The sequence below is a fragment of the Somniosus microcephalus genome, chromosome 4 (genome assembly GCF_052327205.1).
Source record: "Somniosus microcephalus isolate GS21.2 chromosome 4, FLI_Smic_1.0, whole genome shotgun sequence".
NCBI classification, from domain to species: Eukaryota; Metazoa; Chordata; class Chondrichthyes; order Squaliformes; family Somniosidae; genus Somniosus; species Somniosus microcephalus.
The window spans coordinates 322,769,806-322,782,804 of NC_140990.1; the positions used below are offsets into that span (position 1 = coordinate 322,769,806).

The 12,999-nt window shown below is 42.8% G+C and overlaps 1 protein-coding gene across 3 annotated transcripts in view; it reads right to left on the minus strand.

The window, feature by feature from the left end:
• Window positions 1–12,999, minus strand: part of slc49a4 (solute carrier family 49 member 4) — a 97,020-nt gene that overhangs the window by 69,629 nt on the left and 14,392 nt on the right. For all 3 annotated transcript variants that reach the window (XM_085986842.1, XM_085986841.1, XM_085986843.1), the window contains exon 2: window positions 4,069–4,162. In XM_085986842.1, coding sequence (XP_085842968.1) covers window positions 4,069–4,162 — 94 coding nt within the window. The remainder of the gene's footprint in view (window positions 1–4,068; window positions 4,163–12,999) is intronic.

Here is a 12,999-nt window from a genome sequence, read left to right on the forward strand (position 1 = left end):
CTCGGAGTACTGTAGGGCTAGAGGAGGTTACAGCAGACAAAATACTGGTACTTATTCTGCTGTATGGCCAGTTAAGACCCTACCTTGCAGGGTTATCTGCAGCCGAAGCAAGAAGAACCCTGACCTGCAGAAACAGGTCTTTCCTTCCAAGTCCCATTAAGGTTAGCCGGTAAGCCACTAACAGCATCCTGGACTACAGATGGAGGAATATAATTGCAAAATACTGCGGATGCTGGAAATCTGAAATAACAACAGAAAATGCTGGAAATACTCAGCAGGTCAGGCAGCATCCGTGGAGAGAGAAACAGAGTTAACGTTTCAGGTCTGGGACCCTTCATCAGAACTGGAAAAAGCTGGAGATGTAACAGATATTAAGCAGGTGCAGAGACGGGGGGGGGGGGGGGGGGGGGGGGGGGGGGGGGTTAGGAGGGGAGGAAGAAATAGAAAGAACATCCTGTACTTTTGTAAGAGGCAGAAAAGATAAAATGTTGCAAATGGGAATGGCAAAAATTATACTGCATGAAAAATGGGGGCAGGGATAATTATCTGAAATTGTTGAACTCAATGTTGAGTCCGGCAGACTGCAAAGTGCCCAATCGAAAGATGAGGTGCTGTTCCTCGAGCTTACGTTGAGCTTCATTGGAACAATGCAATAGCCCGAGGACAGAGAGATCAGAGTGGGAGTGAAGCGGAGAATTAAAGTGACAGGCGACCGGAAGCTCGGGGTCACCCGTACGGACTGAACGGAGGTGTTCCGCAAAGCGGTCGCCCAATCTGTGTTTGGTCTCCCCAATGGAGAGGAGACCGCATCGTGAGCAGCGAATACAGTATATTAAATTGCAAGAAGTACAAGTAAATCGCTGTTTCACCTGGAAGGGGAGGGTGACCCTGAGCTTCCGGTCGCCTGTCACTTTAATTCACCGCTTCACTCCCACTCTGATCTCTCTGTCCTCGGGCTATTGCATTGTTCCAATGAAGCTCAGCGTAAGCTCGAGGAACAGCACCTCATCTTTCGATTGGGCACTTTACAGTCTGCCGGACTCAACATCGAGTTCAACAATTTCAGATAATTATCCCTGCCCCCATTTTTCATGCAGTATGATTTTTGCCACTCCCATTTGCAACATTTTATCTTTCCTGCCTCTTACAAAAGTACAGGATGTTCTTTCTATTTCTTCCTCCCCTCCTAACATCCCCCCCCTCCGTCTCTGCACCTGCTTAACATCTGTTACATCTCCAGCTTTTTCCAGTTCTGATGAAGGGTCCCAGACCTGAAACGTTAACTCGGTTTCTCTCTCCACGGATGCTGCCTGGCCTGAGTATTTCCAGCATTTTCTGTTGTTATTACAGATGGAGGAATGCCTTAGTTCCAATCTTTGAAATGATGTCCAATGAATCCTCTTTTGGTTTTAAGTAAACGACGGGGGAAAAAGATCAATAGAAAGTGTCTCATTTCCATTTTTTCCACCATGTGAGGCGCCAAGTTATTTCTTTTTGTTGAGAGTGAGAGACACTCTTTGAACTCAGGTTATGCAAAGAGACCCACGGTTCAGAATCTAGCCTCAGGAATTTGTAGTCCTGATGTAGTGAGTTTTAAAGTAAGGGAAAATCAAAGTTTGGGAGTGTACTTTTTATTCAAAGTTCTGCCCCATTTTATTGAAGAAAATAGCAGCAGAAGAAGAATATTGGTAGGTCTTTGATGGTGCCTGTTCCTTGTTGGATTACTCCATTGGAGGGCTGCTTCCCGGAACGGCTTCTTAGGAGACTAAGGGCTCTTTACTATCTTCAATTTGCCCCAATAGAAGCCACATTGTCTTGGATTCAAGGAGCTAATCCAGTACCCTCTTCATATTAAGAGTTATTTAAACGCAAGCAGAGATCATTATTTTCCAAGAGAGTTGGAATGCCTTGAACAAAAACAATCCAAGCTTTTTCTTCCCTTCGAAAAAGATTTTCCTTTGCCACGGCAGTGTCATTGGATGGAAAATGGGGCAGGGAGTCCCACTGGATCTAGGCTCCAAAACCGGTGGCAGGTTTCCCATTCCCCCAGCCCAACCCTTGACTGTCTGGCTGTATTGAATTGACAGCATGGGGGGGCTAAGGAAACTAGACAATTTCCGTACTTTTCTGATGCAGTATTGCCGACACCAGGTAACACCAGAGGAGGGATGCCGGGAAATGCTGAGGCAGCAGCAGTAAAACCACTGATGGCCCCGATGGTGGGAGAGGGCCCATTCCTGGCCATCTCTTCTGCCCCCATATCTGCTTCAATAGTGACCGCAGCTTAGAGCCTTTTTTTGATCTTGTAATTAAAATCTTTTGAGGTATTTCTGCCCTCTTTAATTGTGCCTCCTCCTTCTTAAAGTGTTCCAGTGGGTGTCCTGCTGCAGTGGCGGGCTCCCTCCATGTGGAGATCCCACCAGGAGCCCTGCATCTGTAATTAGGTCCGAACCAGGAAATGGGTCAGGTCCACAGCTCCGACCCAAAATCGGTTTGCCGCCAGAGGGAAGCCCAGGCCACAATCTGATATTTGAGGTCTTTTGGAATATATTCATCTGCTGCCTGCTGTGTCCCCCCAACTCACACCACCATCCAATCCAACTTCATTTTAAAATTTCACTATGCTCAAGGGGACTGCCATTACTGCTGTCTCATTTAACCCCGTTAAGATTCTCCTTTACATTGCAGTAATCCTCTAACATGTTAAGCACAGTACTAATGTTCCTTAGATGTTTAACATTGCTTTCATGTGCACTGCAGTCAGCATTTTCCTGATTCTCCCTAGCGGTCCTTACAGGAGGAAGTGCAAGGCAGTTAACTTCAATTAAATATAAAAACTCTTAAAACAGAGTAGAAGCTAGGCTCATTAGACAAGTCATAAAATCAATCACGTCTGTTCTTAAGATTACACAATCCTTTAAACGGATTCATTGAATACTTAAACCTTTAATGATTTTGGTCATATCCAAGAACACAACTGTCGAATAGAATGTAGTTTTGTTTTATACCACAGATTTGCTCTCTTTATATAAATATTCCAACAGATTAAACATTGACAGAAACTTCAGTCTACACTCAAGTTGGTGCAGATAAAAGGGATATTATTGGTTTTCTCTATATAAAAAAAAAATCAAGTGGTATTTGATTCAATAGGTTGCACAAAAGCAAATAGAGACTTTGGTTTTTAATATACAAGTTTTAATCAATCTTGTTTGACTATGTGGAGCTTTAGTAAGGTTTCAAAATCCATTCACTTTAAATATGAACACTCAGCGCTCAGCTAAACATTTGCCAGTTTGACTGGATTTGTTGAAGGGTCAAATTTCAGCTACATCAGAATATAAAGGCAAATTCTTATTCCAAGAGACTCCAAACCCCAGAACGAACCTGATCTGTCGACTCGCGATCTTTATAAAATTCTATGTATTTTCTATATGGCATTACACAATTTCACTTTTAAAAGAAAAAAAGACAGACAACCGTTGGTTTTGCACTCAACCTGTGTTGCTTCAATGTTGTGAACTCTGATTAAGGCATCCTCCAAAGCATGCATCTGAATGGACTTACAGCACTCCCAACGTTCACGAGGTAGTTGTGCTAATCTGCTACAATATTTTGATACAATTCTCACTGTAACCTTTCAGGGACTTCTCTTTAGCACTAAAATCCTTGCATTGCCTTCGAGAATATTCTAGGTTTAAAAGTGCTCTAGAAGCCCATACTCTTCCCTCACATTAAGCTGGCAACTTAGGAAAAGCTATCGGGATAGGATATAGAAGGGGTAATTCGGCACCCCTGCACTGGCTGCGGGGAGCTGTGCGTACAGAACCAGGGCTACAATGTAATGGTCCTGTCTTGGAGCTGCGCTCCCGGCTAGAAATGCGGGTTTGCAGAATTATCCCCGGAGACTATTTTAAAGCATCAGATTACTATGTTCACACAGTGTTGGACAAATTTTCCATAAAGACAATTACAGAATAGACCATACTGACGAATTGTCTCTCAGTACACAAATAGCCAATACTACCTCATTCAGTGCCAATTCACCCAACCCAGAGAAAGACTTACCATCTTTTGATTGTTTGGTCATTGATGGGGATACACCTGAGTAAAGTGCCAGTCATCATCAGTAAGGCAGCGAGAACCACGGTTAGTCGCAGGCCTGTGAAGAAAGCACAATGAAAAATAAAACTGAATCCCACTACACAATACTTTACAAAAAAAATAACAGAATGGAGAGCACTTGCTTAGTGGAGGTGGGAGGAAGGGGTTTCCAGACAAAAGAATCAATTCTTCTTCCCCCCCCCACCCCCACCATGTTGGGCGTGAGGAGGAAACTGCACGAACTTTGTAACTTCCAAGGCCTGGGAGAGAAACAGAACAAACCCTGGGGATAGTCAAGAGCCACGTGCAGCTCATGAACCACAGCTTGCAAATGACCTTCCCCAGTATATAGTGGCAGAGGACCAGTTTCCCACACATGTTGCACTGAGAAGCATTTTCATCTACTGTATCTATTCATAGAACCACAGAAGGGTCAAGACATAAATAAAGTGCTCCATAAAAGAAAAAAAGGGCGGAAGTTCAACATTTTCCATCTTTCTTTTTTTGTGTAGAAGTTAACGAAATCGCTAGATGCTTTCTGTACTTGGCGCAGATAAGAATCCTAGAATTTTCAGTGCAGAATAACAGTGGTCATATTACTGGACTAATAATCCAGAGGCCTGGAGGTTTGAGTTCAAATCCCACCACGGCAGCTGGGGAATTTAAATTCAGTTAATTAAATAAATCTGGAAAAATAGGCTAGTATCAGTGATAGCGACCACGATTGTTGTAAAAACCCAACTGGTTCAATAATGCCCTTTAGGGGAAGGAAACTAGCCGTCCTTCCCCAGTCTGGCCTATGTGTGACTCCAGACCCACAGTAATGTGGTTGACTCTGAAATGGCCTAGAAAGCCGCTCAGTTGTATCAAAACCACTACAAAAAGCTATAATCCACACGGACTACAATGGTTCAAGGCGGCGGCTCACTACCACCTTCTCAAAGGCAATGAGGGTAGGGTAATAAATAAAACAAACAAGAATAAAGAGCAACATTCTAAAAAAATTAGGATCGTGTACTATGCGCGTGAATGCACAAAACATTTGAAACAAAACTGAAGCATTACCAATGGCGGAGTATGATGCAATTGGTGCAAGAGAGATGCTATTGGGAAATAGCAATCACAACATAGTTATGGTCAAATCAAGGACAGAAAAGGATAATGAAGAGGTAAAGTTCATTGAATTAACACGGCATCAGACCCAAATATACTGGGCAGAAAAGTTAGCAAACAAGTCGATGGGTCAGCAGTGGGGAATCTTCAAAAGTGAAATGGAGAGAGTACAAAGTACATCTATTTTAAAAGAGGGCGTGCATAAAAGAGAAATAACAACAGGAAATGCTGGAAATACTCAGCAGGCCAGGCAGCATCCGTGGAGAGAGAAACAGAGTTAACGTTTCGGGCCTGGGACCCTTCATCAGAACTAGAAAAAGCTGGAGATGTAACAGATATTAAGCAGGTGCAGAGACAGGGGGTGGGGGGGGGGGGTTAGGAGGGGAGGAAGGAGTAGAAAGAACATCCTGTACTTTTGTAAGAGGCAGGAAAGACAAAATGTTGCAAATGGGAATTGCAAAAATCATACTGCATGAAAAATGGGGGCAGGGATAATTATCTGAAATTGTTGAACTCAATGCCCCCATTTTTCATGCAGTATGATTTTTGCAATTCCCATTTGCAACATTTTATCTTTCCTGCCTCTTACAAAAGTACAGGATGTTCTTTCTATTTCTTCCTCCCCTCCTAACACCCCCCCCCTGTCTCTGCACCTGCTTAATATCTGTTACATCTCCAGCTTTTTCAGTTCTGATGAAGGGTCCCAGACCTGAAACGTTAACTCTGTTTCTCTCTCCACGGATGCTGCCTGGCCTGCTGAGTATTTCCAGCATTTTCTGTTGTTATTTCAGATTTCCAGCATCCGCAGTATTTTGCAATTATATTAGTGCATAAAAGAGAGTTCTGTAGATAAGCGAATAAAACTTAAAAAGGAGGCATATGATAAAGTTAGTAAAGAAAATCTTGAATACAGAAAGTGTAGTGGGAAGGTGTAAAGGGAGGCTAGAAGAGCTAAAAGAAAAGGGAAAGGATTCGCAGGAAATAGTAAGGGTTTTTATAAACCTGTAAAAAGTAAAGAAACTGTTAAAGTGAGAGTTGGACCACTTGGGGATGAAGGAGTGTCCAATTGTGGAGGGTGAAGTCATGGCAGTGAACTATTTTTAAATTTATTTGTCTTTAGAAGATGACAGAAGTGACAATATATTAGAGGAGGATATAGAAAATCAGAACTCAAGCTGATTGTTACTGGTACAATAGTGTAGTGGTTATGTTACTGGACTAATAATCCAGAGAACGCAAGTTCAAATCCCACCGTGGCAGTTTAAGAATTTGAGTTCTGTTTTCTTTAATTCCAAATTTTTTTTAAAAAGTGGTATCAGTTAAAGTGACCATAAAGCTGACTAGTGCCATAAAAATCCAAATGCTTTACTAATGTCCTTTAGGGAAGGAAAACTGCCATTCTTATCCAGCCCGGGCTAAAGGGGACTCCAGTCTCACACCAATGTGGTCGACTCATAATTGCTCTCCAAAGTGGTAGCAAGCTACTCAGTTGCATCAAACCGTTACACCCACCACATTCTCAGTGGGTAGCACTCTCACCTCCAAGGGCAGAAGACTGTAGGTTCAAATCCCACTCCAGAGACTCGAGCTGAAATTTTAGACTGAGAGAGTGCTGCACTGTTGGAGATACCGACTTTTGAATGTGGCGTTAAACCGAGGCCTCATCTGTCCTCTCGCAAAAGATCCCATGGCACTATTTTGAAGACCTGGAGAGTTCTCCAATGCTTATCCCTCAACCAAAAAACATAGACGGATTATCTGGTCATTTATCTCATTGCTGCTTGTGGGAGCTTGCTCTGCGCAAACTGACTTCCACGTTTCTCTACATTACAACAGTGACTACGCTTCACTTCAAAAGTGCTTCATTGGTTGTAAAGAGCTTTGGGACATCCTGAGGTTGTGAAAAGCACTATATAAATGCAAGTCTTTCTTTCATTCTCAAGGCATTGTATGGTTAAAAAAAAAAATCTTCCCTCCCTACACTTCTAGAACTAATCCTAAATTAATGCCTTTCATCACTGATTCACCAACCAGTATTTCACTAGTCCCCTCTCAAACTCTTCTATCAAATCTCTGCTTCTGTAAATACAGCCATAGTTTTTCATGTATATTGTAGTTATACCAAAATAACAACAGAAAATGCTGGAAAAACTCAGCAGGCCAGGCAACATCTGTGGAGAGAAAAAGAGAGTCAACGTTTCGGGTCAAACCCTTTGTCAAGACTGAAAAAGCACAGGAAATGAAATCGATTAAGAGGCCAGGCTGGGAGAGAACAAAAGAGAAGTGAAGAGACGTTAAGAGGTATTCAAAACGAGGCGAGATGGTGATAGGACTAGTGGAGACAAAAGACGGCTCTAGATTAGGTGTGAAATGCGCTGGCAGAATGGGAGACAGCTGCCATGTGGGAGAGAAAAAAAAAAGGGGGGGGGGGGGGGGAAAAGGGCCAAAACAAAGGTGGGGATAAAAAATAAGTAAAAATGTAATAGAGGCCGAGGTTATGATCTGAAATTGTTGAACTCGATATTGAGTCCGGAAGGCTGTAAAGTGCCTAATCAGAAGATGAGGTGCTGTTCCTCGAGCTTACGCTGGGTTTCCGTGGAACAATGCAAGAGGCCAAGGGCGGTGAGGTCCGAGTGGGAATGGGGCAGTAAATTAAAATGACAGGCGACCGGAAGCTCGGGGTCATCCTTACGGACTGAATGGAGGTGTTCCGCAAAGCGGTCACCCAATCTCACGATGTGGTCGCCTCTACATTGGGGAGACCAAACGCAGATTGGGTGACCGCTTTGCAGAACACCTCTGTTCAGTCTGTAAGGATGACCCCCGAGCTTCCGGTCGCCTGTCATTTTAATTCACCGCCCCATTCCCACTCGGACCTCACCGTACTCGGGCTCTTGCATTGTTCCACAGAAGCCCAGCGTAAGCTCGAGGAACAGCACCTCATCTTCCGATTAGGCACTGTACAGCCTTCCGGGCTCAATATCGAGTTCAACAATTTCAGATCATAACCTCGGCCCCTATTTCATTTTTACTTATTTTTTATCCACACCTTTGTTTTGGCCCTTTCCCCCCCCCCTTTTTTTTCTCTCCCACATGGCAGCTGTCTCCCAATCCGCCAGCGCATTTCACACCTAATCTAGAGCCGTCTTTTGTCTCCACTGGTCCTATCACCATCTCGTCTCGTTTTGAATACCTCTTAATGTCTCTTCACTTCTCTTTTGTTCTCTCCCAGCCTGGCCTTTTAATCTATTTCATTTCCTGTGCTTTTTCAGTCTTGACAAAGGGTTTGACCCGAAACGTTGACTCTATTTTCTCTCCACGGATGTTGCCTGGCCTGCTGAGTTTTTCCAGCACTTTCTGTTGTTATTTTGTAGTTATACCAGTTGCTTTAAGCCTTGCATGTATCTTGTGTTGAATTGTGTAACAACAAAATATTCACATGACTCTCATTGCACTACATTGTAGTTACAGCCTCTTAATCCTATCATGCTAGTGAATCAACATTGTAAAAATATCGATTAATAATCACTAAACTTGTTGATTTAAAACAATTTTGGCAGAGGAAGAAAAATATTGCGAAACGAGGCTTGTGGGAGTGCAGCGAGAGTCATGCGAATATTTTGTTGTTACACAATTCAACACAAGATCCACACAAGGCCTGGAGCAATTGGTAGGAGGCTCTTAGTGTATTTCGCAACCAGTCAGTTTTCATTTATTCTCCCACATGGTTTTAGTGTATCGCCAAGTGTTATAAAACAGGAAGGGGGCAGGCAGTTACAGTATATGGTTTCACAATTAGAAGTAGACCTTTGGAAAAAAAAAAGACCGAGCATGTTCATTTGAAGGAAGCGTTTCCTTTTCAGTGCATGTGCAGACCTACTGCAAACAAGAGAGATATCCACTCTGCATCAATTTCAAGAAACAAAGGCATTTTTGGCAGGTTTCAGTTACTGAAAACAACTAAAATGTAAGTGTGTATTTTCTTTTTTTAAACATTATCCCCAATGTTCAATGACTAAAAATTAAAACCAGAAAACACCCACCAACCAATGCCCATTAAAAATTAAGTTTTGAAAGTTCTATTTATGTTCTTATACTGAGGGAGTGCTGCACTGTCAGAGATTACATTACATCGGATTACATCAGATATACGGCACAGAAACAGGCCATTCGGCCCAACCAGTCCATGCCGGTGTTTATGCTCCACTCAAGCCTCCTCTCGTCTTTCCTCATCTAACTCTATCAGCATAACCCTCTATTCCCTTTTCCCTCAGATGTTTGTCCAGCCTCCCCTTAAACACATCTATACTGTTCGCTTCAACCACTCCCTGTGGTAGCGAGTTCCACATTCTCACCACTCTCTGGGTAAAGAAGTTTCTTCTGAATTTTCTATTGGATTTCTTGGTGACTATCTTATATTGATGGCCTCTAGTTTTGCTCTTCCCCACAAGTGGAAACATTCTCTCTGTATCCACTCTATTGAAACCTTTCATAATTTTAAAGACCTCTATTAGGTCACCCCTCAGCCTTCTCTTTTCCAAGAGAGAAAGAGACCCAGCCTGTTCATCCTTTCCCGATATGTATACCCGCACATTTCTGGTATCATCCTTGTAAATCTTCTCTGCACCCTCTCCAGTGCCTCTATATCCTTTTTATAATATGGCGACCAGGACTGCACGCAGCACTCCAAGTGTGATCTAACCAAGGTTCGATACATGTTTAGCAGAACTTCCCTCTATTTCAATTCTATCCCTCTAGAAATAAACCCTAGTGCTTGGTTTGCCTTTTTTATGGCCTTGCGAACCTGTGGCGCAACTTTTAGTAATTTGTGTATTTGTATTCCAAGATCCCTTTCTTCCTCTACCCCACCGAGACTCGCACCCTCAAAGTGATGTGACCTCCCTATTCTTCCTACCAAAATGTAATTCCTCATATTTAAGAACATAAGAAGTAGGAGTAGGAGTAGGCCATACCACCCCTCGAGCCTGCTCCGCCATTTAATAAGATAATGGCTGATCATCGACTTCAACTCCACTTTCTCGCCTGATCTCCATATCGCTCCATTCCCCTTGATTCCAAAAATCTGTATCTCAGCCTTGAATATACTCAAAAGACTCAGCATTCACAGCCCTCTGGGGCACAGAATTCCAAAGATTCATCACCCCCCCCCCCCCACAAGTGAAGAAATTCCTCATCTCAGTCTTAAATGGCCGACCCCTTATCCTGAGATTATGCCCGAGTTCCAGACACTCCAGCCAGGGGAAACAACCTCTCAGCATCTACCCTGTCACTCCCCTTCAGAATCTTGCATGTTTCAATGAGATCACCTCTCATTCTTCTAAACTCCAGAGAGTATCGGCCCATTCTACACAATCTCTCATCATAGGACAGCCCTCTCATCTCAGGAATCAACCTAGTGAACCTTCATTGCACCGCCTCCACGGCAAGTATATCCTTCCTTCGATAAGGAGACCAAAACTGTGCACAGTACTCCAGGGTGTGGTCTCACCAAGGCCCTAGACAATTGTAGCAAGACTTCCTTACTCTTACACTCCAACCCCCTTGCAATAAAGGCCAACATGCCATTTGCATTCCTTATTGCTTGCTGTACCTGCGTGCTAGCTTTCTGTGTTTCTTGCACGAGGACACCCAAATCTCTCTGAACATCAACATTTGAAAGTTTCTCACCATTTAAAAATATTCTGTTTTTCTGTTCTTCCTACCAGTGAATAACCTGACATTTCCCAACATTATACTCCATCTGCCACCTTACTGCCCACTCACTCAGTCTATCTATATCCCTTTGCAAACTCTTTGTGTTCTCCTCACAGCTTACTGTCCCACCTAGCTTTGTATCATCAGCAAACTTGGATACATTACACTCGGTCCCTTCATCTAGGTCATTGATATAGATTGTAAATAGCTGAGGCCCCAACACTGATCCTTGCGGCCTGACAACCTGAAAAAGATCTGTTTATCCCTACTCTCTGTTTTCTGTCCGTTAACCAATCCTCTATCCATGCTACTATATTACCCCCAACCCCATGAGCCCTAATCTTGTGTAATAACCTTTTATGTTGCACCTTATCGAATACCTTTTGGAAATCCAAATATACTACATCCACTGGTTCCCCTTTATCTACCCTGCTAGTTACATCCTCAAAAAACTCTAATAAATTTGTCAACACGATTTCCCTTTCATAAAACCATGTTGACTCTGCCTAATCACGTTATGATTTTCTAAGTGCCCTGACACCACTTCCTTACCATTGGATTCCAGCACTTTCCCGATGACTGATGTCAGGCTAAATGGCCTGTAGTTCCCTGTTTTTTCTCTCCCTCCTTTCTTGAATAGCGGTGTTACATTTGCGACCTTCCAATCCGCTGGGACCATTCTAGAATCTAGGGAATTTTGGAAGATCAAAACCAATGCATCCACTATCTCTGCAGCCACCTCTTTTAGAACCCTAGAATGTAGGCCGTCAGGTCCAGGGGATTTGTCGGCTTTTAGTCCCATTAGTTTCTCTAGTACTTTTTCTCTACTTATATGAGTTACGTTAAGTTCCTCACCCTCATTAGACCCTTGGTTCCCCACCATTTTTGGTATGCTTTTTGTGTCTTCTACTGTGAAGACAGATACAAAATATTTGTATAACGTTTCTGCCATTTCCTTATTCCCCATTATAATTTCTCCTGTCTCAGCCTCTAAGGGACCAACCAATGTTTACTTTTGCTACTCTTTTCCTTTTTACATACTTGTAGAAACTCTTACAATCTGCTTTTATATTTCTTGCTAGTTTTCTCTCCTATTCTATTTTTTCCCTTATCAATTTTTTGGTCAACCTTTGCTGGTTTCTGAAACTCTCCCAATCTTCAGGCTTACTATTATTCTTCGCAACATTATAAGCTTCTTCTTTCAACCTAATGCTATCCTTACTTCTTTAGTTAGCCACGGATGGATCACTTTTCCCATGGAGTTTTTGTTTCTCAATGGAATGTATTTTTGTTGAAAATTATGAATGATTTCTTTAAATGCTAGCCACTGCTTATCTACTGCCATACCTTTTAATCTATTTTTCCAATTTACCTAAGCCAGCTCACCCCTCATATCTATGTAATTGGCTTTATTTAAGTTTAAGACTCTAGCTTCAGACTAAGGCAAGTCACTCTCAAAAGATAGGTGAAATTGTATCATATTATGATCACTCTGCCCCAGAGGATCCTTTACAATGAGATTGCTAATTAACCCTGTCTCATTACACAGTTTGTCTGTGTTGAACTTCATTTGCCAATTATTTGCCCATTTTGCAAGTTTATTAATGTCCTCCTGTAATTTGTTGCAGCCCTCCTCAGTATTGACTATCCCCCCCAATTTGGTATCATCCGCAAATTTAGAAATTGTATTTTTGATTCCAAAGTCTAAATCGTTAATGTAAATTGTGAACAGCCGACTTTCGAATGAGACGTTAAACCGAGGCCCCGTCTGCCCTCTCGGGTACACGCAAAAGATCCGAAGGCAATATTTTGAGAACAGGAGAGTTCTCCCCGGTGGCCTGGCCGATAGTTATCCCTCAGCCAACATCCAATCCAATTGTAGACACAAGACACACTGTTGTTCTACCCCACTTAGAGCAAGATGGCTGAAGGCTCCGATACCAATGGTGCAGCACCTGCTTCTGCCAATTCTTGCTATGAGCCTACCCTCAACTCCACCTCCACCCAGCAAAATTCCAGTTTTGAGCAGAGCAAAATAACAGCACCAGACATTTTATAACGCTAACC